This window comes from Engystomops pustulosus, chromosome 1 (assembly GCF_040894005.1).
Source record: "Engystomops pustulosus chromosome 1, aEngPut4.maternal, whole genome shotgun sequence".
In the NCBI taxonomy this organism is placed as follows: domain Eukaryota; kingdom Metazoa; phylum Chordata; class Amphibia; order Anura; family Leptodactylidae; genus Engystomops; species Engystomops pustulosus.
This window is the reverse complement of record NC_092411.1, coordinates 148,824,914-148,852,854: the sequence shown is the minus strand read 5'-3', so window position 1 is coordinate 148,852,854 and position 27,941 is coordinate 148,824,914. Positions and strand designations below refer to the sequence as shown.

General features: G+C 38.8%; 2 protein-coding genes across 5 annotated transcripts in view; one reads left to right on the top strand and one right to left on the bottom strand.

The window, feature by feature from the left end:
* Positions 1-760: 760 nt before the first annotated feature.
* On the bottom strand, positions 761-27,806 carry SLC5A5 (solute carrier family 5 member 5). Of its 4 annotated transcripts, XM_072156857.1 has the most exons (17): positions 27,707-27,803; positions 22,362-22,492; positions 17,170-17,537; positions 16,575-16,640; positions 16,443-16,494; positions 16,284-16,351; positions 15,818-15,972; positions 14,151-14,291; positions 12,377-12,506; positions 11,001-11,089; positions 10,790-10,902; positions 7,443-7,513; positions 7,265-7,351; positions 5,516-5,709; positions 2,777-2,880; positions 2,599-2,699; positions 761-1,801 (listed from the first exon to the last, which is right to left on the bottom strand). In XM_072156857.1, the coding sequence occupies exons 2-17, from the start codon at positions 22,459-22,461 to the stop codon at positions 1,649-1,651; spliced, it is 1,992 nt and encodes a 663-aa protein (XP_072012958.1). In that variant the 5' UTR covers positions 22,462-22,492; positions 27,707-27,803; the 3' UTR covers positions 761-1,648. The 4 variants fall into 4 exon arrangements, with proteins under 4 accessions (XP_072012958.1, XP_072012968.1, XP_072012977.1 ...); XM_072156867.1 differs by lacking the exon at positions 22,362-22,492 and having other exon boundaries at positions 763-1,801; positions 27,707-27,806; XM_072156876.1 differs by lacking the exons at positions 22,362-22,492; positions 27,707-27,803 and adding an exon at positions 17,723-17,859 and having other exon boundaries at positions 763-1,801.
* The window catches only part of JAK3 (Janus kinase 3), a 156,343-nt gene continuing 143,881 nt past the window's right edge, over positions 15,480-27,941 (top strand). Inside the window, exon 1 of the mRNA XM_072156843.1 lies at positions 15,480-15,568. The gene's annotated coding sequence lies outside the window, so the exon portion shown is untranslated. The remainder of the gene's footprint in view (positions 15,569-27,941) is intronic.

Sequence of the window (27,941 nt, the reverse complement as noted above, 5' to 3'; positions counted from 1 at the left end):
CTCCATCTCACTTGCAGAGATTCTACATAATCTGACACCCCCTGAAAAGCAGATTAGGAGGGAGGATGCTAAGAGTCAGTGTACATAAAGAAGCACCTTGCTCTGAAGAAATATATTTTAAAGTTTATTGTATTAACTACTAATTTCTGCAAAGTTTGTTGAACGGTTAGTGACCACTGAAGTTGCAGTGTACTTTATAAGGTACCCTCCAGGCTACTGCATCCATTGCTGTGTCTGGTGACCTACAAACATTGCTCCACAGTGGAGGGTTCCTTTTAAAAATGTGGCACATGTGGGCTCAATATTCTGACCCATTTTAAGTGTTGTGTATTTTCTTTGGTCCTTGATTGCTTTTTGCATTCTAATTGCAGCAGATAAATAAAAATAGCTTCCTTCTCTACTACAGAAATTGCACTGATAAACCTAATTTTGCATGCAGTAAATAGCAAGTATAGCCGCTCTTCCTTCAGTTCACACATTTTTTGTGTGGTTGTTTTATATACTTGATTTTCCTAGTGTTCACTGAAATGTTTACAGATTCTATTTAATCACCTTACCCATTATGAATAGAGATTAGGGCCCTTTTGGAAACTAGATTAGAACAGTACCATGTGCCTAAAGCCTGCAATGCATGTAAACTATCCCTTTCGCAACTTTCTGTAATTTTGGTGCATTTCCTTGAAAAAAAAAAAATATATATATATATATATATATATATATATATACCAGTATGTGTAAATCTATAACAAAAACCTTGCCAACTGTAAAGTTAGTGTGTATGTACATTTGATGTTGAGTTAGAAGTTTTTTTTTCCCTAAGAGTAAATGTTTTTCCCTATCCTTTGGATAAAGGATAACAGGTTGATTGGTGGGGATCGATTGCTGGGACCCCCACAAAAATAATCTAGTTTACATACTCTGCTCCATTCATTGCCTATGAAACTGCTGGTGATAGCTTAGTATAGTACTTTGCCATCTTCAACCATTCCATACATAAACATTGGAGGGGCAGACCTCATGCTCGATCTGATGCTATATCCCTTATTCAAATTTTACTTTACAAAAAAACCTTTAAACTGGCCTTACAGATTAGACGGTCAACAAAATCCACCAACTGGTCAACCGTCTAATTTGTTTTGGGGTCCTTTGACCTGAAGTCAGATGTTGGGTAAGATAAGAATCATGCCAGACCATTTTGTTTTTAGGGAGATCATCCAATGCTTAAAGCTTTTACCATTAAAATTCAACATACTTCAGCATGCACATGTATGGGTGGTTAGGAGAGATGGGTGCCCAACAAACAAATGTTTGACAACTATCTAAATTGTATGGCCTTGATAAGAGTGTAGTAAGGCACTCTTTAGAGCCAACTGCTTTGCTGACACAACTATACACATTTCAGTTCGTACTAGACTGTTAAGAGTTACCCGACATGTTCAATGACAACAGGTGATACATCTTTCTTAAAACACACTGAGAACATTCCAAGTTACCATCAGTTTACATTTTTAAAAACAGTTGACATCTTTCCAGACAAGGGTCATGTATTATTGGTTAGCAAAACATTTCGCCTTATAAATGTTCATTGTAGTTGAAATCACCCATTTTCATCCACATTTTTAATGCACATGGGTTGCTTTAGTTGAAATCACAAATATGACTCTCTGTCAACTTTGTTTTGAGGCTGAAAAGTAAAGCAACTTTTTTCTGTGATGTTCTTTGAATTTTCCTTCTGAGAAGAGATGGGATCTACTTTTAACATGAAGTGATTGTTCTCAGCATCTGGGAAGTTGGGGTTAGGCTGAAATATGAAACAGTGGAAATTATTGACTTTTTGAGAGATGATAAAGATTCAAACGCAACAAACAACATCACCCAGTATACAACTGCTATAGCCAGTTTCTAAAATCTACACAAAGAATAAATGTATGGTGAAACAGGCCCCTGTTTAGTTTTCATCATAACTAGGGACCTTATTGCTGGTTTCTCCAGAGAAATGCACACTGCTGAATAGGAGCATATGCGCTATAAGGGATCATTCACACTGCCGTCAGCAGGAACGTACATCCGGCCGCATATATGTCCCCATAGACGGCAATGGCGGTACGGTGCCACCGTTCCGCTCCGCACACCAGCAAAAGATAGAGCATACTCTATCTTTTGCCTGGTGTGCGACCGTGCGCCGCTGTTTCCTATGGAGGGAAGAGGGGCCACCTGCTCCTCCACTCCAGCACACTGTGGTATGCCCGCACGGTGGGCATATCGCGTGTGAATAGGCCTAAAACAGCTGAAGTGGTTTGGTTTTGAACCTGCCTCACTCATTAGGATTTCACCAAATGTTTCATTAGTACCAATATCACTGAACAGTTAACAGATTTATTTTAAGGGTGAAATGCCTAAAATAAGTCTATTAATAAGCCTAAAATGTCTATTATTGTATAATAAATTATTTAAACTAGCTATGTGTGGCTGTAATCATTTTCAGATCTTGTTGTACTCCATTTATATTAGTTTAAAGCAAGAATAGTACTGCACACTACAGCAAATGCATGTCCATTAGTAATCCTATATCCAAAGTGTGAACAAAGCTTAGCATACCTTCTTGGCCTCAAGTGGCATCTCTGTTGCTTTTAATGTTGGTACTGTTACTAGATCCCACCACAGCAAGCCATGAGCTAAGGTCTCTCTCTTGGTAGGTCCTATATTACACAGAATGAATTATCATTGCTCATGTTACCTGAACGTTCAACAAAAGATGTTCAAATTGCCACGTTACCTGTTATATAGCTGACAATAAGTCCACTTATTATTGTGCTAAAGGTGCCCAAGGCGCCATAATACAGGTAAGACAAAGAGTAGAATTCATCTGCAATGATTGTCCTGTCCAGGGAGATAACAATATTACACAAAATTCACACTTCAGATAACTTTAATTTTTCAGGTCAATACAGGAATAAATATCCAAATTATACAGGATATTCAGTATTCATTGAAAATGACACCAGACTACTGTATTTCTAGATGACACAATTCAGAAGTTATATCTATTTATAACTAGGGACTAGATTATATTTCATCCCTTCTGCTAGGGCTTATGTATCATTGTATAAAAAAGAGGCCTTGTAAGAGAACATGTGGCACAAAGTTCATGCTATCATTAACCCCTTAACGCCAAAGCCACTTTTCACCTTCCTGACACGGCCCATTTTTTCAAATCTGCCCTGTGTCACTATAAGTGGTTATAACTTTGGAACACTAACATATCCAAGTGATTTTAAAATTGTTTTCTCTTGACACATTGTACTTCGTGTTAGTTGAAAAATTTTGGTGGTATGTTTTGCATTTATTTATGAGAAAATCAGATATTTGGTGAAAATTTGGAAAAATTCTCGATTTTCGAACTTCAAAATGTTCAACTTTTTCCACACATAGTCATAACAGCAAAAATACTTAATAACTAACATTCACCGAATGTCTACTTTATGTGGACATAGCTTTATGCACACTCTTATTTTTGTAGAATGTTATGTGCCTTTGAACGTTAGGTGCGATTTTTTTACATTTTCGTAAAAAACGCTAAATACTGTTATTGAGGGACCTGCTCAGGTTTCAAGTCACCTTGAGAGGCCTAAATAAAAGTAAAACCCCATAAATTACCCCATTATAGAAACTAAACCCTGCAATGTATGTAAAACAACTTTTATGAAGTTTGTTAACCCTTTAATTGTTTTAAAGGGGTTAAAACAAAATCGGATACAATTTTGAAAGTAAATTTTTTTGGCTAAATTAATGTGTTTTTCAAAAAATGTCTAAATTCTCAGTGGATAAAATACCAAAGCGCTCCACAAAATTTGATACCCAATCCCTCCCGCGTATAACAACACCCCATATGTGGTGGTAACCTGCTGTATGGGCACACGCCAGGGCATCGAAGGGAAGCTGTGCCATTCAGAGCAGATTATGTATTGTCACTTTTTAATGGCTATACAATCTTTATTCTTTTGGCAATTTGGACATAGAAGGGCTTATTTTTTGCGACATGAGATGCACTTTACAAATATTTCATTTTAGTGGGTCATTAGCTCATTGATGAGATTTTATTAACTCTTGAATGTATCGGTGAAAAGAAAATTGTCAATTTTGGTTTCCTTTCTTTTTGTATTTTTTGGGGGTCGTACATGGTACACTAAAAATACAGATCACTATGATTACGGTGATACCTCATTTATATATTTTTTAATTTATTTTTACAATTTTACTGGAAAAAAAACTAATATAGAGGAAATCTCATTTGTTTTTGCATCCCCATCTTTTCGGAGATGTAACTTAAATATTTTTTGGTTGACAGAGCTAGTTTAGGGTGTATTTTTTACATGTTGGGTTTCAATTGGTACCATTTTGGCGCACATAACTTTTTTGATCACTTTTTAAGAACATTTTTGTGAAGAGATTTTATGAAAAATGTACATTTTTGGTGAGCTTTTCATGTTTTGTTCTTACGGCGTTCACCGAGTGGGCCCAATAATGTTTCTGAGTTATTGTACGGATTGTTACGGACGTGTCAATACCAAATATGTAGGGTTTTTTGGCGATTTTGTGTTTTTTTTTAACTTTATTACAAGTGTATAGGGAATGTTGGTGTTTAGGGGACTTATTTTTAAATAAAAAGAATTAATTAAATAAAGTTTGTTTTTACTTAATGTTTTTAACTGGTTTTATTTACTTTTACATGTTAGCTTGAACAAGCGAACAAATCTCCGATTGTGGGTGTTGGCTATAATATAGGAGCCGGGGCCAGAAGTTTGACGTAATAGTTCTGCATTTTGCGGGAACGCACCTCCCGCGATGCAGTACTATTACGTCAAATGTCGGGAAGGGGTTAAAGGGTCAGGACAGTGGCAAAAAAATTCTATGTGCTCTCCTTGACATCACTCCTGTCCTGTTCCACTACCAGTGATTGGCCAAGGCATTCACATGAAACTGAAATAATTCCTGATCACCCTGGATCACAAACTAGATAAATCTTGGCTGTGAAAAATGTGAACATCATTTTTTTAAATGGGAAAATTGCATCCTTTGGTATTTAATTTTCACAGATCCTCATAAACCATAGCCTGGGAATGAAAAATGGTTCTAACTAGGTCATGCTCTACTATTTAACGTAACAGGCTCATGGTCAGCTGAAAAGTTTTTTAAAAGGATAGCAGTTAGTGTAGACGCGTGCTGTCCATTCGAAACTGTTATGTGCATATAGCATAATGCCCTGCAATCGGAGTTGTTTTTTGCCTTTCCAGGAAAATCCTCTTAACGACAGGTCACTTCAATTGATGATCATTTTATTTAGACCAAGGACTGCTTAAAATAAATGCCTTATACATTGTATAAGTTGTTCTTTTTAGTTCGTACTTTAAAATGGAAAATCATTTTTTTTTTATTAAAGAGCAAAACTCCTAGATGAAATCTTGCTAGTGTGTACAGTGGACTACACATTTTTTAACCGTGTATTTACACTCACCTGGGCAGTGAAGCTGTAATGTTTCTTGGTGGAGGCATCCCATATATGATACCTTGACTGGAATTATAGATAGGACAGCTTTCTGCATATGTGGGAAGCACTCCCATTATCTCTGAAGTTGGTGGATAAAGTGTACCACCAACTGCCACCCAGAGGGATAGGCTAATGCCCACGATAAGGCCTGAGAACACACCCTAAAAAGGAAATAAACAAGGACAACAATGATGGTGGTACAGTATGAAAAACTACACATATAAACAAATTATACTATTATGATTCTGATCAAATTAAGAAAAATTAAAAATCTATGACCACCCAGCAAAACTACATTTTCTATATTTGATTTTTAGCAAACCTCTTCGCAAAATTAACAAGCATATAAGTTTGGATCTAAAAACAAGATGGGGTTTCAGAGGGAGTCTGTCGCAATAGAAATACATGCAAAGTTTAGAAGATTGATAAATATTTTTCACCATAACTTAACATTTATTTAGAAGAATACAAAATGCTAACTGGCATATCACTGTGATTATCAATTATCAGTTATGTTAAAATTATATGGGTCCCATACATTTATAAGTAAAATAACTCATACTAGTCAAATGGGTCTTATCTGTTACTTTGAGGGCTTTTTTGTGTGCTGTATGAAAACAAAAGATTAGTATGGCCCCTTTGCTATTGGAGAGGATCATATTTAAAGGGCAAAGACTGTATGTAAATAAGACTGAGGGGCTCCATGCTCCATTACCACCTACAGACCTTCATCCTGGTGGTAGATGCCCTTTAAAAAAATGTTGCAATGAAATGAGGTATGCCAATAAGAATTTGGCACTTGGTGAATATGGTTTCTCATGCAGAAAAAGAGAGGGACCAAAAACATTTATTTTAAAAAAGTGCTTATCAAGTGACTTTATATTTACTGATTGTCGGTTAGATTAGTAATCATGTCCGATAATGACAAATGATAGTGCTAAATTATGATATGCAATTGCAAGCCGTGCACAGCTCTTTACAATGGCAATTTCATGGCAGGTAGTCATTACCCTGAGCGTGGTAATAACTACCTAGGAAATCAATAACACTGAACTGGTACAGAAGTTTACCATCAGCTGTCTACTGCTTAATAAAAATAAGTTATTAATTGCATTCACGAGATCCTGATGTCTGCTTTAATCAGAGCTAGTGGTATATTTACAGTAGGGATTTCATGGTGGATTATTACTAATTATCGCAAGAGACAACTATGGCATTCCTCAATTAAAATTGTGTAGCGCTTCAAGCTAATTCTTGCTGCCAGGATTCCAACTATTTGTTGGAGGTCCCAACGACTCGACACCATGGTGGACATTTACTATGCCCTGTCCACCAGTTTTCTTTTTGTTGTTTCCTTACTGTTAAAGTGGGTTGGGCTAGTGCATGGAGAGGAGCTGGCCAGGACGTTGATGACCTATCTTGCCCCATTTACTAGAAAACCGGCAGAAATGACATCTAAAATCTCTGGCAGGTATAACCAGCTGGAGATTTCATTCAGGCAGTGGAGAACACCTCTAGTATACAATAGTCTTAATAAATCACTGCAAATGTGAGCAATTTAGTGTCAAGAATGACAAATAGAGATGTCCAATGTAATTGTATCTGTAATGCATAGGAAAAATATACTAGCCGACAAAGTTCTCTTGTCAAGTATGTACTACATGTTTACTATAATAATATATACATGGAATCTTTATTCAATATGCAAAGACATACAGTAGTGTTGCATGAAGATGTTAACATTCCCAGCATAAAAGCCCCTAGTAGTGGGCCACTGATCACTCCCATCACTGTAAACGAGCCCTGAGTAAAATAGAAGAATTAATAGTCAGGATTATGAAGTACATAAGGGAAGAGTTGTAGTATCTTTTGAATGTGTTGGGTATACTGATACCTGTAGAACTCCACCTCCTAGCAATGATGATAAAGCGGCTACTATAATACACGAACATCCATATAACAGGGCTAAGAAAGAAAACAGAGAGTCGCTTATTTACAGTCACCTGCAGTGTAATCTTGTTTTAATACAAGTGGATTTCTATTAAACGTTACCACTGTAGAACGTTTAATAAGAAAGCTGCTTAAGCCTTTCGCATCCACACAAAGTTTGACTTTGCTCTCCTAGTGGGCATGACAATTTTTTTTTCCTCAGTGTACATTGCTTCTATTGTAATGGGTTTTGGTACATTTTTAAGGGACAAAATGTTCCCAGTGTTAAGAGGATTACATTTATATCTGTTCCTGTAACAAAATATTATTCTATTCACAAAAGAATTCTCCAAAATAAATTTAACCCCTTAAGAATCTAGTTTTTAGCAATTTTTCACTTCCATTTGGAATTGTCTCGGTTGAAAAAAAATATACTCCCTTTTAACGTTGTAGCCCTTTTCTGCTTTATAATACAGCATGCACTTGACCTTTACGGAGCAGGCTCAGGTTTAACATTAAAAGGTTAATATTGGATGCAATGTACTGGGAAATGGAATTGACCAAAGTACACAAATACATTTTTGAACATGCTTTGTTTTAACAGCTGTCCCTTTGCAGTAATAAGACATCATCTTTATTCTTTGAGTCAGTATGATACACATTTTTAATTTTGATTTTCATTAAATGAAAATCAGATTTTCGTATCAACACATTCTGTACATGTCAGTATTATGCGCTATATATATTGGATTACTGAGTAAGCCTTGAAATGCTAGTTCGCCTTTGAAAGGTTCATGGTTAGGGATTGGAGTTCAGTCATAGACAATAGCAGGGCGTCTGCCGCATAAACCCAATCTTTAAAGAAAACCTTCCACTAGGATGAAGGACTACAAACCAAGCACACTGACTTTCTAAAGTATGCCCCATCTGGCAGGATCTTTTTTTTTTAGCTTCTTATGCCCTTGTTTTTACAAAAACAGGCCTTAAAATGTATGCAAATGAACCTAAGGGGCTCCATAGATGTTAATGGTGACTGGAGCACCTCAGGCTCATTTGCATACATTTTAAAGCTTTTTTTCTGTAAAAACAAGGGCTTAAGAAGCTAAAAAATAAGCAGATGCTATCAGAGGGAGGCACACACCAGTATGTCAGTTTACTTGGTTTACAATCCTTCATCCTGGTGTTAGATGTCCTTTACGATCCAATGTGATGAGCAAGTAGCATGTTTTATAGCAAGGAGGAGCCGAGTTGTGATTGCCAGCCCTCCATGTACTGTATTGTACTGTGAATACAGAGATAGCTATCACTGATAGCTCCCCACACCCATGACTTACTGCTTCAGAGCAGATATATGAATCCTTCTCCAATGTTACCAGATTTTACCGGTAACAGCTTTACTTTAAAATTAAGATGAAAACTAAACTTGACCCCAGACATTATGCATCACTGAGAATTCTACACATATATTTTACAACCAGGGATTGAAGCCGGTCCTCAAACATTAGTAGCATAGTAACTTAATTTAGCTATCCCTACCAATAATAGGCATAATTTACATTATAATTGGCAAGTGACAGATGTTGAATGTTCACTGTACCTGACCAGTACTGAAAGTGCCAAGTATGATAAAGACATTTACTTTAGCCTCATTATGGGATTTAATGAAAGTAGTATCACAGTAAAAGCTGGAATCCAGAACATTTCTCCCCCATGCCAAGCAAGCTGCCTGAAGGTGAGAATGAAACCTTCATCATGCTATAACAAGGATAGAGAGAACTGAGGGCAGAGGACGGACTGATGTGGAACAGTGTAGGGCAAATTAAGACTTATGCTGAAGTAAAAACAACAATGGTAAATAGTTGTAATGATAAAGGAAGGTGCCATAATGCAAACAGCATGTAATTGATAACCTTGCATCCAGTGAGGCATAACTTTTTGGTTTCTGTGTGGCACAAAAGATCGGAGGAGTGGATTTGACTCCTAATGTTCTTAAAGTTGGAACTGCCTAAGGTTTCTAAAGCTACTCATTTCAATGGGCTGTAGGATGCCTGATGAACAGGGGCGCACCACCCATGCGTTGCCAGCTGGTTCAAGTGGGTGAGAGGGCTGTATCTGTTTGTAATACATTGCAGTCTGCGGCCAAGGAGCTTAAATGCAAAAAATAAAAAAACATGACGTAGTGTGTACGTGCTGGCAGGGTGCTGCCAGGAACAGAAGACGACAGAGCCGCAGAGAAAAGAAGCCGGCGGTACTTATATAGAGTTTTTTTTTTAAGGGGGGCCGCTTTGGATAATTCATTAATGCGGGAGGAAGTGAGGGGGGATTAAGCTATTAAGCTGTGGCCCTTTTATTACAGGGGGGTCTCTGCAGTGGCCACTTCATAAAAGAGGGGAGCTCTGCAGGGGCCATTTCATTAAAGGGGGACTCAACAGTGGCCATTTCATTAAAGTGTGCTCTGTAGTGGCCATTTCATTAAAGGAGGGCTCTGCAGTGGCCATTTCATTAATGGGGGCTCTGTAGTGGTCATTTCATTAAAGGAGGGCTCTGCAGTGGCCATTAAGTTAAAGGGGGGGGGGGCTCTGCAGTGGCCATTTCATCAAAGAGGGGGGGCTATGCAGTGGCCATTTCATCAAAGAGGGGGGGGGGCTTTGTAGTGGTCATTAAGTTAAAGGGGGGCTCTGCAGTGGCCATTAAGTTAAAGGGGGGGCTCTGCAGTGGCCATTTCATCAAAGAGGGGGGGGGGGTCTGCGGTATTATATTCATTTATTTTATCATTATAGGAAACATGTCACCAGATTTTCACTAATAAAGCTAATAACAAGTTCCTATAGAACTATGCTAACTAATGCCCACGCTGTTTAGCTTACTTACTTAAGCATTCTTCCATCCCCAGATAATTAACTTTGTAAACCTACCAGCAACCTGCCAGAAGGAGCAGAGTGCCCCAAGGGTGTGTGTTATTCATGAGCAGCGAGTCTGTTATTTAGCCCATGTCTCCTGCATCTCCCTCATTGACCCCTCCCTTCATTAAAGTCGAGCAGATGTTGATGTCAGCCCAAGGAAGATAGGAATGACTTACTGCTCCTTATGGCAGGGTAGGTTTACAAAGATTTTCTGGGTATAGAATGTATGCATTTTTTAGCTAAAAACAATGTGGGCAATAGTTATCAGTGTGCTATGGGAACCTGATTCATTTGATTTATTACTGGAAATCGGGTTACAGGTTCACTTTAAAGAGGGCCTGATAAGCAAGTACCACGTAAGCTGGAAACAAGATTACAAAACTTTCTGAAATGAGGTAAAAATACTCACACAGTCCCTTTGAAATTAATATTAATTTTTTCATAGAAATATGTGGCATTCTTGGTTTAATGAGGTCTTCAACTGTCACTGCAGCCATAGCATTTATGCTTGTGGATGCTGTGCTGTAGGAATATAAAACATGAGTATGATGAACGAATTGAATGCTTAACTTAGACTGCAGAAAATACTTTAAAAAGTATACATCCATAAATCACTGTACCTGAGTGTCCCGCTGTATGCACAGGCAAGGAAAAGACCTGGAATGCCAGGATACTGTTCAAATATCTCCAACACAAAGTATGGAATGTACTAGAAGAAACAGCAGTTCATTTACCTGATCACATTAGATTTACTGTGGAGAGTAAAAGTATTACATTTACAGTGTTGCGCAGGTTGTTATTCAATAGAGGCTTCTTAAAAGCAGGTATCTTCATGTACCCCACCTTCAGCATCCATAGTGAGGAATGCATTTCAGTAAAGCAGACTGTACTAAACAAGGGTGCAACGCTTCACAGCAAGGAACATTGAGGGTGTGGTTACACGTGGCGTTTAACGCATGCGTGTAAAAAACGCATTGCAAAAGCTGAAGAGAGATTTGCCTATTTAAACAGCTGTTAACACTTGTTTACAAAAAGCTCATGTTACCGCATGTGTTAACAATGTGTTAACATTACCGCACCCTGATTGTGAATGTCTATCAAGTAACTGTTAGCATGTGGGTTATAATTCTGTTAGCACACTTGGAAAAGTAAATGCAAGGACGATACAACTCTGAAAAAAGACATCTAAGAAATCTTACAAAAAGCTAATTCAAGAGCCAAATTATCAGGTGGCTCATTACTGCCCACAAATGGTGAGCTATGGTTGTAAATGTAACTTCTTAAACTATTTAAAAATCCTAGAGAATAAAACTATAGATATTAAAGGAAATTTACAATTAGTTTTTATGTATTGTGAACCAAACATACCTTGAGAATGCTGTAGCTACACTGATGCAGAAACAAAGCTTGTTTAATCCCTGAACTTAAGGGACAACACAGTGATTACATGAGTGATCTCTGAAGCAGTGCATAATTAGGGTGCAGAGAAGTGACGAGCCAGCCGCAGGAGCAACAGAGCCTCATTATCAAAATGTTATAATTGTTTTTTCAGCAAAGCCACTCAATTCAGGGATTAAACAAGATATGTTTATGCATCAGCGTAGCTACAGCATTCTCAAGGTATGTTTTGTTCATAATGCATGAAAGCAAATGGTAGATTTCCTTTAACTACAACACAGTTGCATGCCATTTATGTGATAAAATTTAATATGTGCAATAAAATTAACACCAAAAACTAATGATATTAGTGAACTAATGAATTAACACTAAACTAATGATATGTTTCAAAGTATTTGTATACAGTTCATTTGTTCTACCAGATTGATACTTGCAATTTATTTATAATCTCTCAATTTACTGTGTAAATTAAATAGAATTACTTTGTATAAGGTAAATTATTACGCTATTCATTAGAATTCTTGAAGCAAAGGCATATTGGCAAGTTTATATAATTCACAATACTTTTAACTCTCTGAATCAGGGACTTTTTAACTACCTGGTCAGGTGCAGAGACATATCCCGCAAGAACAGGGTCACAGTTCAGGTAAAATGTAAACATTACAATTCCACAGGTGACTGCGCTTGACACAATGACGCAAAGGGCCACTTGATTCACCAAGATTGCTCTGTGAGAAATAAAACTCTTAGAATTTAATCCAACCAAAACCAATAAGAGAGGCACAGTTGCAGTTTTACAGGAAACTGTATACAGCAGTATTCTTTTGTAGCCTAGGTCTTATTATTTGCTCTGTATTTTGACTTTGCTATACCAGTGTACAGTTTTATGTATTTTGTAGCTTGTATACATTATGTTATGCTATTCTAAAATATTCCATGTATCAAAAAAGCATAATACTGTTCTTGTATATGCAAAGCATGTATATATTTTTCTCTGGCTATTCAGATCTATATATTGCTTTAACTATTACTCCCTTTTAAAAAACTGTATGCCTGGAGTTATGAAATATGAAGCCAAAATATGCACACAGACATATAAAAATGAATTTCCACATTGGAACCCCCATTCTTTCATCCACAATAAAGATGCAAAACCTGTGTTTGCGTGCTCAATCTCTCAGCACAATGTCATGGGAAGCTCATCACCAGGAGCTACCCGGGTACCGTATATAGGGGAGATTGCCTACAACAGCCCAGATGGGAATGAGGGTTGATGTTTCTGTCCATGTGTTATCCACTGTTCACTATCATAAGATAGAACACTGATAAATTAATTTCTATCGGATCACCCATATGACCATGGTTTCCACAGCCATAAGTGTGAACCCACTGCCGGAGGTCCTATTCCTGCCCATGTTTGCACTTTGGTTAGTCTTTTCTACAGTCTCTCCAATCTTTTATAGTATACCGATGACACATGGGCTGCCGCCAACAGGCTAATCTGTTATTTGCAGCCCATGAAAAACCTGTTATGTAACCTTTATGGAAAACAGCTTTTGGAAGGGGAGAGCTGAACTGATGCTATGCACCTCCATGAAAAATTAAAATATCCAGGGAATAGTTATCCAGAGTTTGCAAATCTGCTGCAAAGGTTTATAGATCCATTAAGAGGGAAATTTAATTCACAAAAGAGATAAGTGAAACTTTTTTAAATACAGGAACTTAGTACCATATACATTTATTGATTTTAATGCACAAATGTGTATACATAGCTTTTACAGCTATTATTACAATATTTTTTGTAGACTAGGTGGACAGCTTATTCCTATCTCAGAAAAAATGTTACATTTATTTCCTTCAAAACCTAAACAAATATGCTTAGTTATCTTAACTAAAGTGCTTGGAACACAAAAAGTAGGGCATGGATTTTCCCCCAGGTTACGGAAATCTTAGATTCCATTATTCTTTTGTCCAGTGTCTTGTTTGATAATGTATGCTAACATGTATGCAAACAGATATTGCTTCCTACAGTAAGGCACAAATATTAGTGACTCTTGTGTTATGGGACCTGTGGACCTAGAACATTGCCTTAATGCTTCAATGGTCAAATTAACTGTCTTATTTGCCATATATCCTTACATCATAAATAAAATTATAAAAAAGGAAAAAATATAGTTCACTGGTTCCAAATGTTGGGTTCTTATTGCAAGCGGGAGCCTATTAAAGGTTATTTTAAACAAAAGTACTGTATATAGCAACACAGTTTTTATTTATTTAAGTAAATTACAGTTAAGTAAACAGAAAAAAAGGTTCATAGCTTTTGAATGTTGGGGAGACAAAGTATAGAAGTAACTACAACATGGTTTACTCACAGTTTAGCTTCACTTTCAGATTTACAGGATATGTAGCGCTGAACCTGTGCCTGGTGGACTCCATACATGGATAGCCATAGGAACGTGCTGCCGCAGACAAACGTCCAGAAGGTGTATCGTCTACGAGGGTCTGGGTCAAAGCTGTAACAAGAAGAGAATATTGTGAGACATACTTAAAGGAAATTTACCATCAAAATCAAACATGATAAACCAGGGGCACTTACTCATAGATCCTGGCACCACAGTCATTGAGCCTGGATCTATGAGTAATTTGTTTATGATGCTTAATTTTGATGGTAGATTTCCTTTAATCATTTATGGCAAAATGGTGCTTTTACCTTTTCTATGAAATAAGTACCATGTGCAATGACAACCCATAGAACTACTGGACTTCATTTTTATTATTTAGCCATTTACTATTTGGTATTATCCCAATTTATTTGAAATAACTTTTAATTAATCAGAGTATCAAGAGAAATGTATTTTGTTTCATTCTTATATTGCTACATCCCAGATGAGGGCAACAACTTACATGGTAAAAGCCTACTGAACCAAAAAGCATGGGATCCCTTTCTGCTAGCTGAACTGGAGCATCAATACTGTAAGAACTGTATGATGCAAGGACTCCCATCCTGTGCAATGTGTTCAGTTTGTGGGATTGGACCAGGATACGGGTCTGTTTCCAAAGGTTGAAAATGTTCATTTGCGGCTGGCCTTACACTGCTGCTGCTCCTGAGGCTCTCAGGCCCCTTTCACACTTGCGTTTTTCACGCGCGTTTCCTGCGCGTGCTTTTGACGCGCAGAACTTGCATTGCACTCTGACCCATTGTAATCAATGGGTCTTTTCAGACTTGCATTTTTTTTCACGCACACACGCGCGTTTTTTTTAACGCGCGTTTAAATCTCGACATGCTCTACTTTTGCAAGTCACGCGCGTGAAAAACGCACCATACAAGTCTATGGAGATGCATCAAAAACGCATTGCACTCTGAGACACTTGCAAGTGCAATGCGTGCAATGCGTTGCATCAATTGCCATAGAAAAGATAGAGCTCAGTCCTGAGTCCATTTCACGTGCGTTTTCTGCGCGTGAAAAACGCATTGAAATTGCATTGAAATTGCATCAAAAAAGTGCGTGAAAAACTGAGACACTGAACAAATCCTGACTGAAAACTGATTGCACTCTGATGCAAAATGCGCGTTTTTCACTGACCAAAAACTGATCGCACCCTGATCAAACTCTGACGTGAAATGCAACGCGAGTGTGGAAGGGGCCTCACCCTTTCAAAGAGCAGTTTATAATCTTATGATCACCACCCATCCTCATCTCTGCTTAGTGCAAGTAGGCTTCTCACACAGAACATTCACTGCTACTAAAGTGCTGTGTACAGGCAGTGAGGCTTCTGTATTCAAAAGCAAGTAAGTTACTTCTGCCTCTTATTTTTCTCATGCAATAGTTTTGATTTTAGTATTTTGGAGCTGCTTTTTACTATGATTTTTGATTTATAATGAAAACTCAGAATCAGTTTAAATAAACAAAAAAATACATGTTTTTACATAACTATGTTTAATGAAAAATATAAGTTCTCTTAGAATGTAGTTATGAAAAAGTTCTTTCCTCAAAGGGTTTAAAATATAACCTTAATTCAATATACATTCTATACTTACTCGCCAAAGTTAATTCTGGAATAGTTGCTTGCAATATCTAAGACACTAGAGGGTCCACCAACTAGCAAAGCACCACGAATAGCAATTGCAAAGAAACCTGAGATCATCACCAGTACTTGGAATACATCTGTCCAAATCACAGCTTTCATTCCACCCTATAGGAGACATGCACAAGACAATAACCTTTACACTAAAAATGTGTGTTTATTGTGTGACATATCATACCAGAGTAAAGAAGAAAAGAATGTTTTATGTTTTGAGGTAAATAGTAGACTAAATATGCTGAACTAGTAAAGGAATCCCAAAAGATACAGGGTACTATGCCGGCGTATGAAATTTCATTTCAACTACTGGTCCCTTCAATGACCACTAAGGGATTGTATGTCACTTTTTGATCACTTGCACAACTTAAATGTAGCTTCATAGTACTGGGATACAAATGTGTGTGATCATTTTTTGTACTTACCACTGATGTATAAAAAGTGCATATTGCTCCGGTAGAAAATAGTGAGGCCCAGATGTCCAGTCCAGTGACTTAAAAAAAATAGATTTTTTTTTAAATGTAAGAACTTACATTTAAACAAGCTCAAATGCATGTGCAGTAAAAGTAGAAAATTGTAAAAACCTTGGTTGAGTATTAATGCAGGAGCATAGATGACAATGCCAGTGTACAACATCTGCAGAGGAAAAGGAACAACTTATAAAGCATACATGTTGTTAGTGACTCGTCTTTTTTTTTTAACATGTTTATACTTACAGTTCCCACCAGGAACTGGATAGTGCCATATAGTCGAACACTCCTCCCAAATCTCATTTCCAAATACTGTGTTGAAAATGAAGAAACATTTTTAGAGGTTCTCCTAGTCTAAGATACTTATAGACTAAATTTATAAAAGTTGCAAAATAATAAAAAATAATAGTTAACGGGGTTTTCTCATTCAACAAGTAATGGATACTGTTTGAATAATGAAAAGTTATACCATTTTCTAATATACTTTTGGTATCAATTTCTCACAGTTTTCTAGATCCTTCTATAGAAAGCTTCATGTTTATTTCCAATGGACAGACTATGGTCACACAGGTGCACAGAGAGTAATCAGAGCTGTGTGATAGAATGAGCCGTGCACCTGTGTGACCATGGTCAGATTACTGTCCTCTGGAAATAAACAATAAAGCTTTCTATAGAAGGACAACAAGCAGATATCTAGAAAACTGTGAGAAATTGATACAGAACGTACATTAGAAAATTGTATAACTTTTATTATTCAAACAATATCCATTACTTGTTGAAATGGGAATAACCCTTTAATGGCAAGTATGTTTCTTTAAAATAAATACTGTAAATTGCTTACATGGTATGTACTGGTGATACCTAGTCTGTAAAATACTGGCATAAATATATAAGCAGTCATGGCGCTGTTTAATGCTTGACCCAGGCACATCTGAAGAAACTTGGAACCGTATCGATAAGCTTCAGCTGGGACACCAAGCACCTGTACAGCAGACATAAAGCTAGCAGATAGGGAAAGTCCAACAGGCACAGCTGACATGCTTCTGCCCCCTGTAAAAAAATCATCTGACGTCTTCTGTCCACCACGTGCCAGAGCATAGAACAGTCCAATTCCTGTTGACCCCAGGAGCATTGCAGCAAACACCCCATAGTCCCACAGAGAGAAGGTTAATTTGTCCCTCACATATGGTACATAATCTTCCATTGGGCCTAAGACAGAAAGAAAGTAAAGAGTGTGGGAATCTTTTTTTACTTCAATCAACCTTAAAACAACACAATAAAATAAGATAGCAATCTATGGATTTCACACAACACTAAACACTGATTAAGTGAACTAGTACTGTAGGTCTGGCATTGTAATACACACAATGCACTAGACAAGAGTCAAAACTCACCTGTGTCTGAAATCAAGAATGACCAGGTTTTGCTTGTTCTGGAAATTTAACAGAAGGGGAGGCAGGGAGAATGTGCTTTAAAGTATGACGAAGTGAGGAAAGGAGGAGTTTTTAACATCTTACAAGAGATCAAGGTGATAGCTATCTGTGAAGCTATCACCAGTTAAAAGCCAATTACAGTTTATTTTCTGCTTAATCCCATTCAGGACTGTAATCTTTAAGTGTAGTACTAGGATGTATCTGCCTATGTGACTCATAGGTGAGTTTATGATTTGTTAATGATCTCTTGTAGAGGATTTATGTAACTCCACACACTTGTCTACGGAGCAATAATGTCTTCTAAAATTAGGACTCAATTACCTCCAAAGACAAAACACGTGCATGCCTAAAAGTTGTGGAGAAATATTACAGGCGTACACAAGGCCACAATATTTAACTATCCAACAAAAATACAATTAACGAGTGATGCTGCTCTAGCATATTTCAAAGATTTTAAGAACATAAACTAATGAACTAAAGAACTATTATAAATCAATAAATTCATTCTTTATTAATGCTTCACTGATCTTAGAATCTGAGCCCTCTAAATAACATTTGTTTTATGTTGACAAGTTCCAACCCAGTAAGGAAATGAAAAGTTAATAATATTAAGAGGGTTTGTGTTTTTACATCTACACAATTGCTTTCTGAGCCATACAGGGACTATCCCATTTAAAATATTTACGTAATAATCATCAGGTTTTTGTCCCATCTTTTAGACTCTACAATGAAAGCAGCAATCAGATTCCTATTTTAATGTGATTCAGGGAGTGGAAGATCCTGAAGTCACAGTCCCCTGGGCCCATTGTGTGGTCTGTCAGATAGAGCAGTGATAAGTGTACAGAAATAAGACTAAGGCTACATTCACACGATGTACTACGGTACGGCGGGCATACATCGGCACTGCGGAGAGGAGTGGGGGATGAGCGCTGCTCACCCCCACCCCTCTCCATAGGGAGATACAGCGCACGGCGCCGTAATACGGGAAAAGATAGGACATGTCCTATCTTTTCCCGTGCTACGGAGCGGTACAGTGTCGCATGTGTGCTGCACCGTACCGCTCCCGTACAGGGCCGTGAGCCCATAGGAGTGTATGGGGGACGTATATCGGCCGTATATACGTCCCCCATACATGTGTGTGAATGTAGCCTAAATATGTAATGTGAAACAGCAATATGGCTACAGGGCAGGAATGTAAAAGGTTGCAGGACAGGAATATGGACACAAAAAGGCCTGATAGGAAGCATGACACAGAGAACGCCTGCAGCTTGACCATTGCCTTAAGCAAAACCAGGAGATACTGAAAACTGGACTGCTGCAAACCACACAAATAACAACATTTGCTTATTGAAGGTGTGCAACCACTTTAATTTAGACCTAAACACTTGTGATATGGAAGAAGCATCACATTTCTTTTGATAAACAATGCAACACACATGTTGCTCTAAACATGGAATTGGAAGAAGCTCCTCCATGTTGCTTTGAATTTCATTTCTAAATGCAGTGTATGAATGGGGTCTTAGTAATGGATAAAATCCCCCACCCTCTGCCAAGGATTTAGGCAGATAACTTACATATACATGCCTTATTGTTGTTTATTATAGCTGGAAACTACAGCCAGAGCTTCCACTTTACACCATCCATGGACACTAAGGCCGGCGCCACACGTAGCGCTTTGTCTGCGCTTGCAAACGCAAACAAAGTCGCGCCCACCGGGGCGGACCTCGGCCCGATCGCATCGGCGTTTCTATGGAAACGCCTGTGATCGGGAACGAGCCGCCGGTGTTTTGCGTTAATTTAACGCGAAACACCGGCGGCTCGTTCCCGATCGCAGGCGTTTCCATAGAAACGCAGATGCGATTGGGCCGAGGCCCACCCCGGTGGGCGCGACTTTGTCTGGGTTTGCAAGCGCAGACAAAGCACTACGTGTGGCGCCGGCCTAAGGCTGGTGCCATACGCACCGCTTTGTCTGCATTTGAAAACGCAAACTAAGCCGCACCCACCGGGGCGGCCCGATCAGATCGGGGTTTCTATGGAAACGCCTGCGATCGGGAACGAGCCGCCTGTGTTTTGCGTTAATAGCAATAGACTATTACAGTGCAGGGTAGAAATGGGTTTATCAGCAAACTTGGTGCACCTCTTTGCATGTAGGGTCAGAGACAAGCAGCAGTGATTAGTCATTTGCTATAGTTGTTGCTGTGGCCATATAGGTTTCTACTCATCTGTACCGAATCAATAGTGCCGCAGAACCAGTTCTGTCACCGACTACAAATCTCATTTGTTGGTTTGTTGTGGTGATTTTTATTACTGGATTTTTTTTAACATGACAATAATATAAAGGTCTTGAATCATAATTAAGTGAGAGTAATTATTGTAATGTGTAAATAGTGCTAATATAGATTTTTGTATAGTGATTTTTCACAGTTACATGATTAACAGTTACAGTTAATATTACATGATCAGTGCGGCATCTACTATGAGGAGGGATTAAAATCCCACCTCAGGCAGCGGAATGCAGTTCCTTGTAGGGAGGAGGCACCAGAATGTCCTACATATGCCCGGTGCTGCCAAATTGCCCACTAGAAAAATCAATGGGATCTGTGTCTTTAAGACACGGATACTATTGATATATCAAATATATATGGAATTATAGGGATTCTGAATGTAATTAAATTGGGAAAGGGGTTTAGCTTTATGGCTCTGACGATAATTAATTTATGCACACCCCCAGGGCGATTGACACGACAACGCTTTGCTAAGAGAGCCGCTGCGGTACTATGATTACGCATAGTGCGAGAATAAGAGAGGGAGAGCAGGCCCTCTTAGCATAGTGTCGGCGTGACGATCGGCCAGGGGGAGGGGGCACCTCGGGCTCATTTACATATGTTAAAAAGGGGGGGCATTATCTGATGGTAGATGTCCTTTAAACAGGAAGGGAATTGGTATAATATATATATTTGGGGGTTGGATAGTAATTAAATAAGAGGTATTGGGGGAGCTAGGGGGCTGTGTATGAGGCACAATATGTAATTAAGCTCGGGACTGTATATGTGGCATTGTATAGAATTAAACTAAGGTATTGTATATAGTTAAATGGGTAGGAAGTATCTGTACGGTATATAAGGACTAGACTTTATTTAAACTAGTGGGCGTCTGTATATGGGGGCTGTATATTGAAGGTGTGTTAACACATAGCGTTTGCATTGCATTTACAGGCCGACTCATCGCATCTGCGTTTCCAATTAACATAATTCACAACACCAGGTGCTTGATGCCTATTGCATGTGTTTCACTGCCTCGTCCCATGAAATTCATTTGAACTCATCCTGAGACCTTTACATAAATTAGAGGCGGTTTGTATATAAATGAGTGAATTAAAATAATGAATATATATATATATTCATTAGTTAGGGTGATGTGTATATAAATTAGCAGGTTGCTATATGTTACATAATAATGATGAACTTATATAATAATTAGAGGACATCATATTTAATTCATTCTTGGTTCACATGATGCGTTTTCATTGTATTCTGTTATGCATCAGGCAAATTTCATCACCAAGTGTATATGAGTTTTGTAAGTAACAACATCTATGTAGCCTTTTTTATCATCATTATTTATGTTAAAGAAGTTGATGAGTTTTGCTGGATGAATTTACACTGTTTAAAAATGAAATGCATTATGTGAACCAAGGCTTAAAGGGGATTCTAATTAATTAAGGGTTCTGTATGTAATCAGTACAGAGGGTGTAGCATACAGTATGTAATACATTAGGGGTGCTTTACATAATAGGGGACTATGTTTTATGTTCGGATTACAGTGGTCAGTTGTGGAGTATATAAAATATAATATATATATATATATATATATATATTTTAGTTGTTCAATGTTGTTATACAGGTGACATTACACTATAAGAGACTGTGGTATTTTTATGGGCATAACGTGGAGATCTGATCACATGAAATGACAGCAGCCTCCATGATGGATGGGGATAAGTAGAATTCCATGGAGGATGGGGCGGAGTAGAAGTCCATGGGGGCTGCTGTTATTTCATGTCATTCAATATGTGCATGGTGTACAGTTTGCTTATGTTAGCAGGCTAAAGGACCTGTGATAATGTCAGCCTGGGACATGAGGAGAAGTAAATAAGAGGGACTGGCCAAGCAGGACACACGACCTCTATAATGCCAGGGAATATACCGAAGTAAGTCGAAGATAATAGAGCTCTTTGTATATGGGAACCGATTACTAGCTGTATATGTGAAAATGTGGTGACAGGTTCTCCTTAAGTGGACCAAATATAGCAGGGGATCAGGGGTTGGCTGCTTGGGGTGGGGGTAGCGTTTCCAGCAAAAATGCTAGAATTACCCCTGTAATGTGGTCACTATGAAGTTTTAATATTCGGCCCTGGTAGTGTAATATTATTTGCTAACCCTATGATTGTTGTATTGGCTGGGGAAAGTACTTTTTACTTTGCCATCGAAAACGGATGAATGTGATTAATTTGTGAATAAAGTTTTTCAGTATTAGGTGCTCCTATCTTCAGTCTTACTCAGGCCCCATGGCGTCTAAAACCATCCCAGTGTATCTCTACCTGTGTCTTTTCTTCCTTTGAAAGGGCTGCAACCCTTCTTTGTATTCTGCTTGGTGCACTTTGCATAAAAAGACAGCTCTGTAGAGGTACTGCTGGACATCCCTGTAACATCACTCTCTTTTCACTTCTCACTATAAAAAAAAAAAAATACCACCAAAATGTTTAAGGTATCAAATAAATAAAGGAAGTTATGGCCCTTAGTTCAATAAGTATGAAAATTCACTAAAAATGCCCCGTTCATTAAAGGACACCTGTCATCAGGTCTCTAGGTCATTTCTGTCACCACTACCTGTTGGAGCAGCTAACAAGGTTCCCATCCCAGCCTTTATCTAGTCAATTCATACATTAATCATTGTAAATCATCTTTTCTTCATTATGTAAATGATCTGGTCACATGGTCAGAGGCAGTGATGTCACCCCTCCCCTCTCCTCCTCCTGCTCATGTCTGTGTGTAATGTATAGTAAAGCATTGCTAGTGTCTGTGCTTATTCTGCTGACATGTTCTCCCTCCTAATACACGTGAGACATCACAGACATCAGCTACACATGTACCTGACATGTTCTGCTATAACATGGCTGCCTGGAGCTGTTGTATCACTATTTTTCAGACCCCCTAGGGTACTTTAACCCTAGGTTGTCTAATCGATCCTACCATATACTGCCATACAATCTCACATTGTAATGAATAAGTTAAAAAAATATAATATAATAAAATATATCCCCTGCTACACTACAAAAACATTGCCATAGTTGCCTCATTCGCCCAAGACTATTCATATTATATATCATAATGACCAAAACAAAATAGGAAATTCATTAATGATGTTCATTATTAGTTAATTTGAAAATGTAAAAAAATTAAAGAAAGTTATTCCTGGGGGCCTCAGAATACAAGTGTTCCCATCCTTTGAGATTTTGGATGAGGAATTTAAGCTAAGGTGAGAAAATGTATCTAGTCAATTCCATAAAGGATACATGGAACTTCTGATTGAAAGAGACATAGATTAGGTACAATTAAAAATCAGAAGTTCTCTTACAACTGAAATAATTTAAATCAAGAATTTGAGTGTTGTACATCCAAAACGTGTAAATTTCAGAGAGACATCAATTATAAAGATAAAGGGGATTTTCTGGTGATCGTTGTAGATCACAAGTTCGATCAAGATCACAATCAATTTCTTCGCAAATCTATTCTGATGGCCCAAATAGATTACTCATCTTGACTATGATGCTGAAAGAGAAGCTTTACAAGCTCTTGAGGACCTACCGATGGAACAAACAATTCAAACACAAGGCACCTTTCCGAGGTCTGTTGTTTCCAGATCAACCAGGTTTCCCCCTTTGTCCGCTTGCCCAAAAGTAGAAATATTTACTAAATTAGTCCTGCAGAACTTAAAATAACTGTAAGAAAGAAGAAGTCATGACAATCGGACTCCAGAATTACAGAGGACACTTAATGAGTTAAAATCTTATAATGATGTGATATACAAGCAGGCGACAAAGGGGGAGAAGTCATGATCTAGCCTACTGAGCGGTATGAAAGGGAGTCATTCATCTAGTCCCCTCAATCAATTTGCAATAGGCCATATATTTTTTATGGAAGATTCACAAAAACCCCACAGGGTTTGGGGGACTCAGGCATTGGGGGACTTTGTGATCCAGTTTGCAAGTTCATTGACTATTATTTAAAAACACTGGTCGAGTGCCTCCCTTCATAAGTGAAGGACACAAAGGAGGATTGATGAGGTGTTTATTGATTCTGAGACTTTCCTGGTAAACGCAGACATCGAGTCTCTGTACATCAGTATAAGACATGAGGATGGCTTGAGGGCAGTCTATTTCTTTCTGGGGGCCAGCAACCGGGAAAGCATTCTATGTGACCTTATTCTTCAGCTCTTGGAGTTTGTGTTGAGTCACAAGTTTTTTGTGTTCAAGTATAGATACGATTTATAAAAGCAGGGCACTGCCATGGGGCAGCCTGTGCGCCATCCTACGTGAACTTATTCCTAGGAGATCTTCAGCAGTGATGGCACGCAGGATGACTCCAGGATGACTACTCCATGTGTAGTGCTGCTTGTAGCAAAACACCGGCGGCTCGTTCCCAATTGCAGGCGTTTCCATAGAAAAGCCAATGTGATCGGGCCGCGGCCCGCCCCGGTGGGTGCGGCTTTGTCTGCGTTTGCAAACGCAGACAAAACGGCACGTCTGCCATCACCCTGAGAGTGATGCCATATGTTAGCGTTTTGATTCAGTTTTGTAACGGAATCAAAGCGCACTGAGGCAGCCCCCGGCTCATCACATATGCGTTTCTATGCAAACGCATGTGATTGGCAGTCAGCGCCCGGTGTCCCGCATTTAAACAAAACAAGACAGCGGACGCTGACTGCCGATATGCAAAACGGAATAAAAAATTCTAACATGTGTGTGGCTTCACCCTGAAGCTTGCGTTTGCTTGCGTTTTCATTGCATTTTAAACGCATTAACACAGCTTAGGGGAGGCAATTTGCCTAATTACATTACTGTTAAAAGTGCCGTTTACAAAACACTTCGTAAATGCGATGTTAATGCATGTGTTAACAACGCGTTAACATGTAAGTTTTGTTAACCCATGCGTTTACATTGCATTAACAGACGTAAACGGTAATGTAATTAAGCAAATCACCTCTCATTAGCTGTTGTAATGTGTTTCAAATGCAATGAAAATGAAACCAAAATACAATGGGGGACATTTACTATGGCGTTTCTGTCAGTTTTGTGGCGCTCTCACCACATGTTCTGCTCTCAGACCTATTTATTAGCTGGCGGCGCCAGAAAAAATTACTTTTTCCGTCTGCTCCGACTCTTCTCCGAAAAGGGGCATGGCTTTGGCGGAGTGGAAACACAATTAATATGTGTCGCAGCCCTTTTTGGGCACTGTAAACTGGTCTAGCAGGGACTGTTGGACACATTTCTGGTGCTCGGGACAGATTTTGGTCCCAGGGACAGAAAATAGTGTCGGCGCCAGAAATGTCTCTGCACAGCTCTACAATATTAAATGTGTATCTTCTTTCCCAGAGCAGGTCGGTAACAAAGCCAATGCAGACACCGACACTTTAAGTAAATGTCCCCCAATGTGTAAATGTGCCCTTAGGCTGGAGGCGTACGTGGCATTTTGAACACGTTTTTGGGGCGTTTTTAAGCAGTCCGTTTAAAAAACGCATGCGTTTTTTGGAAACACATCCGTTTTTGACCCGTTTTAACTAAGATAATTGGTAAAAACTGATGCGTTTTCAAAAAAGGCATGCATGTTTAAAAACGGTCCAAAAACGGGTTCAGAACGCTACGTGTGTCGCTGGCCTAAGGGTTTTTAAACAGACTGAAAACCATGAGTATGTGTATGTTTACCATGTGTTTTAACCCTTTAACGACCCGTGACATAATAGCACGTCATTGGTCGACTGCGGGTGCATGGAGAGGACTCGAGGGCAGAGCCCTCTCCATAGCCAGTAAGTCTTTGCTGCATTTTGCTGGCCCCAATCGGGAGTGTTATCCCGTACATCGCCGCCGGCAAAACTGTCAGTAGCTTCAAAAAGATGGTGACACATGGTTGTCGCCATCTTGGCGAAGATTGACGCTCCCCGTGACGTCATCGGGGAGTGGCGATCGGTTGCTATGACAGTAGTATGGCAGTATATGGTACGATCAATCAGACAATCTAGGTAGTTAAAGTAGTAAAAATTAAAAAAAAAAAGTAAAAAAATTAAAATAAACTTAAAAATTCAAATCACCCCTTTTCCCTAGAACTGATATAAATAAACAGTAAAAATCATAAACAAGTCTTAAAATATATCAAAATATAATAAAAGTTTTTTTTGCCTTTTAAAAAGCACATAGTAAATGCGGTGCTAAAACAAATGTTAACAATGTGTTAATGCATGCATTTTGTTAACTTTGCATTAACAAATGTAAACAGTAATGTCATTAGGCAAATCACCTCCCCTCAACTGTTATAATGCATTTCAAACTACAAACAGTCCAAACCGCAATGTGTGAACACGTCCTTTAACTGATTTGGATTATAAAATGCATTTGCAAACTGGTCTTCAAAATGCATGTGTTTCAAAATAGAGCAAAAAACACAACGTGTGAACGTCCCCTGAGAGAGGATTCCAACGTAGCATTTTTATCACATTTTTAAATGCATCCAAAATGCAAGTGGGAGGGGACTTGGCCAAAACGCACATGCAATTTATTGATAAGTGCTGCTCCTCCAAAAGAAATGTTTAACTTTGGTCCTGTTCTGGACATCAAAAACTGCATCTGAAAACCTAAGGCCGCGGTCACACGTACCGCTAGGCGTCCGTTCATAACGCGACGCTAGCGCACAGGGGGAGGTCCTCGGCCCGAACGCATATGCTTTTCCAGAGAAACGCATGCGATCGGCTTAACAATCGCATGCGTTTCTCTGGAAACGCATGTGAGTTCGGGCCGAGGACCTACCCCTGTGCGCTAGTGTCGCGTTATGAACGTTAGGTACGTGTGACCGCGGCCTTAGGTTTTCAGATGCAGTTTTTGAAAACGGCCCAAAAACGGCCTAAAAACGCCACATGTGTCTTCACCCTCAGGGCGCGTTCACACGTTGCGTTTTGACCTGCGTTTTCATTGCGTTTGAAACGCATATACAACAGCTGAGGAGGGGTGATTTGCCTAATTACATCACTGTTAACATTACCGTTTACAAAACGCATCGTAAACGCGATGTTAACGCATGCATTAACATTGTGTTTACAAACGTTAACGGTAATGTAATTAGGCAAATCACCTCTCATCAGCTGTTGTATATGCGTTTCAAACGCAATGAAAACGTGACCAAAACGCAACGTGTGAACGCGCCCTCAGGGTGGTGCCACACATGGCGTTTTTGGTCTGTTTTTCCCAATTATCTTAATAGATATTCAGGTTGTAAGCAGCCAAATGCATGGTAAACTGCCAAAAACGGACTGAAAACGGATGTTTAAAGACGGACCAAAAACGCCATGTGTGACATCACCCTAAGGGCGGTTTCCGACATGCTGTTTTCTTCACGTTTTTGAGTGCATTCATTGGAAACGCCTATGCGTTTTGGCCAAATCACCTCTCACTTGCATTTTGGATGTGTTTAAAAATGCGGTGAAAACGATATGTGGGAAACGTGGGAGTGCAGCCTCAGAACCAAGATACATACTCACAGGTAAATAAACACAAGTAACTTTTGTGGCTAAACAAGTCTTGGACAACCATAGACATTTTAGGATGTTTATATTGTAGCAAATGAAAAGAGACAAGCATTAACCTCATGGGCTTCTGTCTGCCCCTAACGACCTTACCTGCCATGTAATTACATCCTGTAACAACACAGGGGTGGAACATAGACCTGTTAGGCCCAATTCACATCTCCAATGGTTCTTCAGTTATTTCCTTCAGTTATTTTTAGCCAAAACCAGGAGTAGCCAAACAACAAACAGGTGCAAGTATTTCCAGCAACTTTACAGACATAACCCGTTTTTGGCCCGTTTTTAAGCAGTCCATTAAGGCTATATTCACACTGCCGTTGCCAGCCCG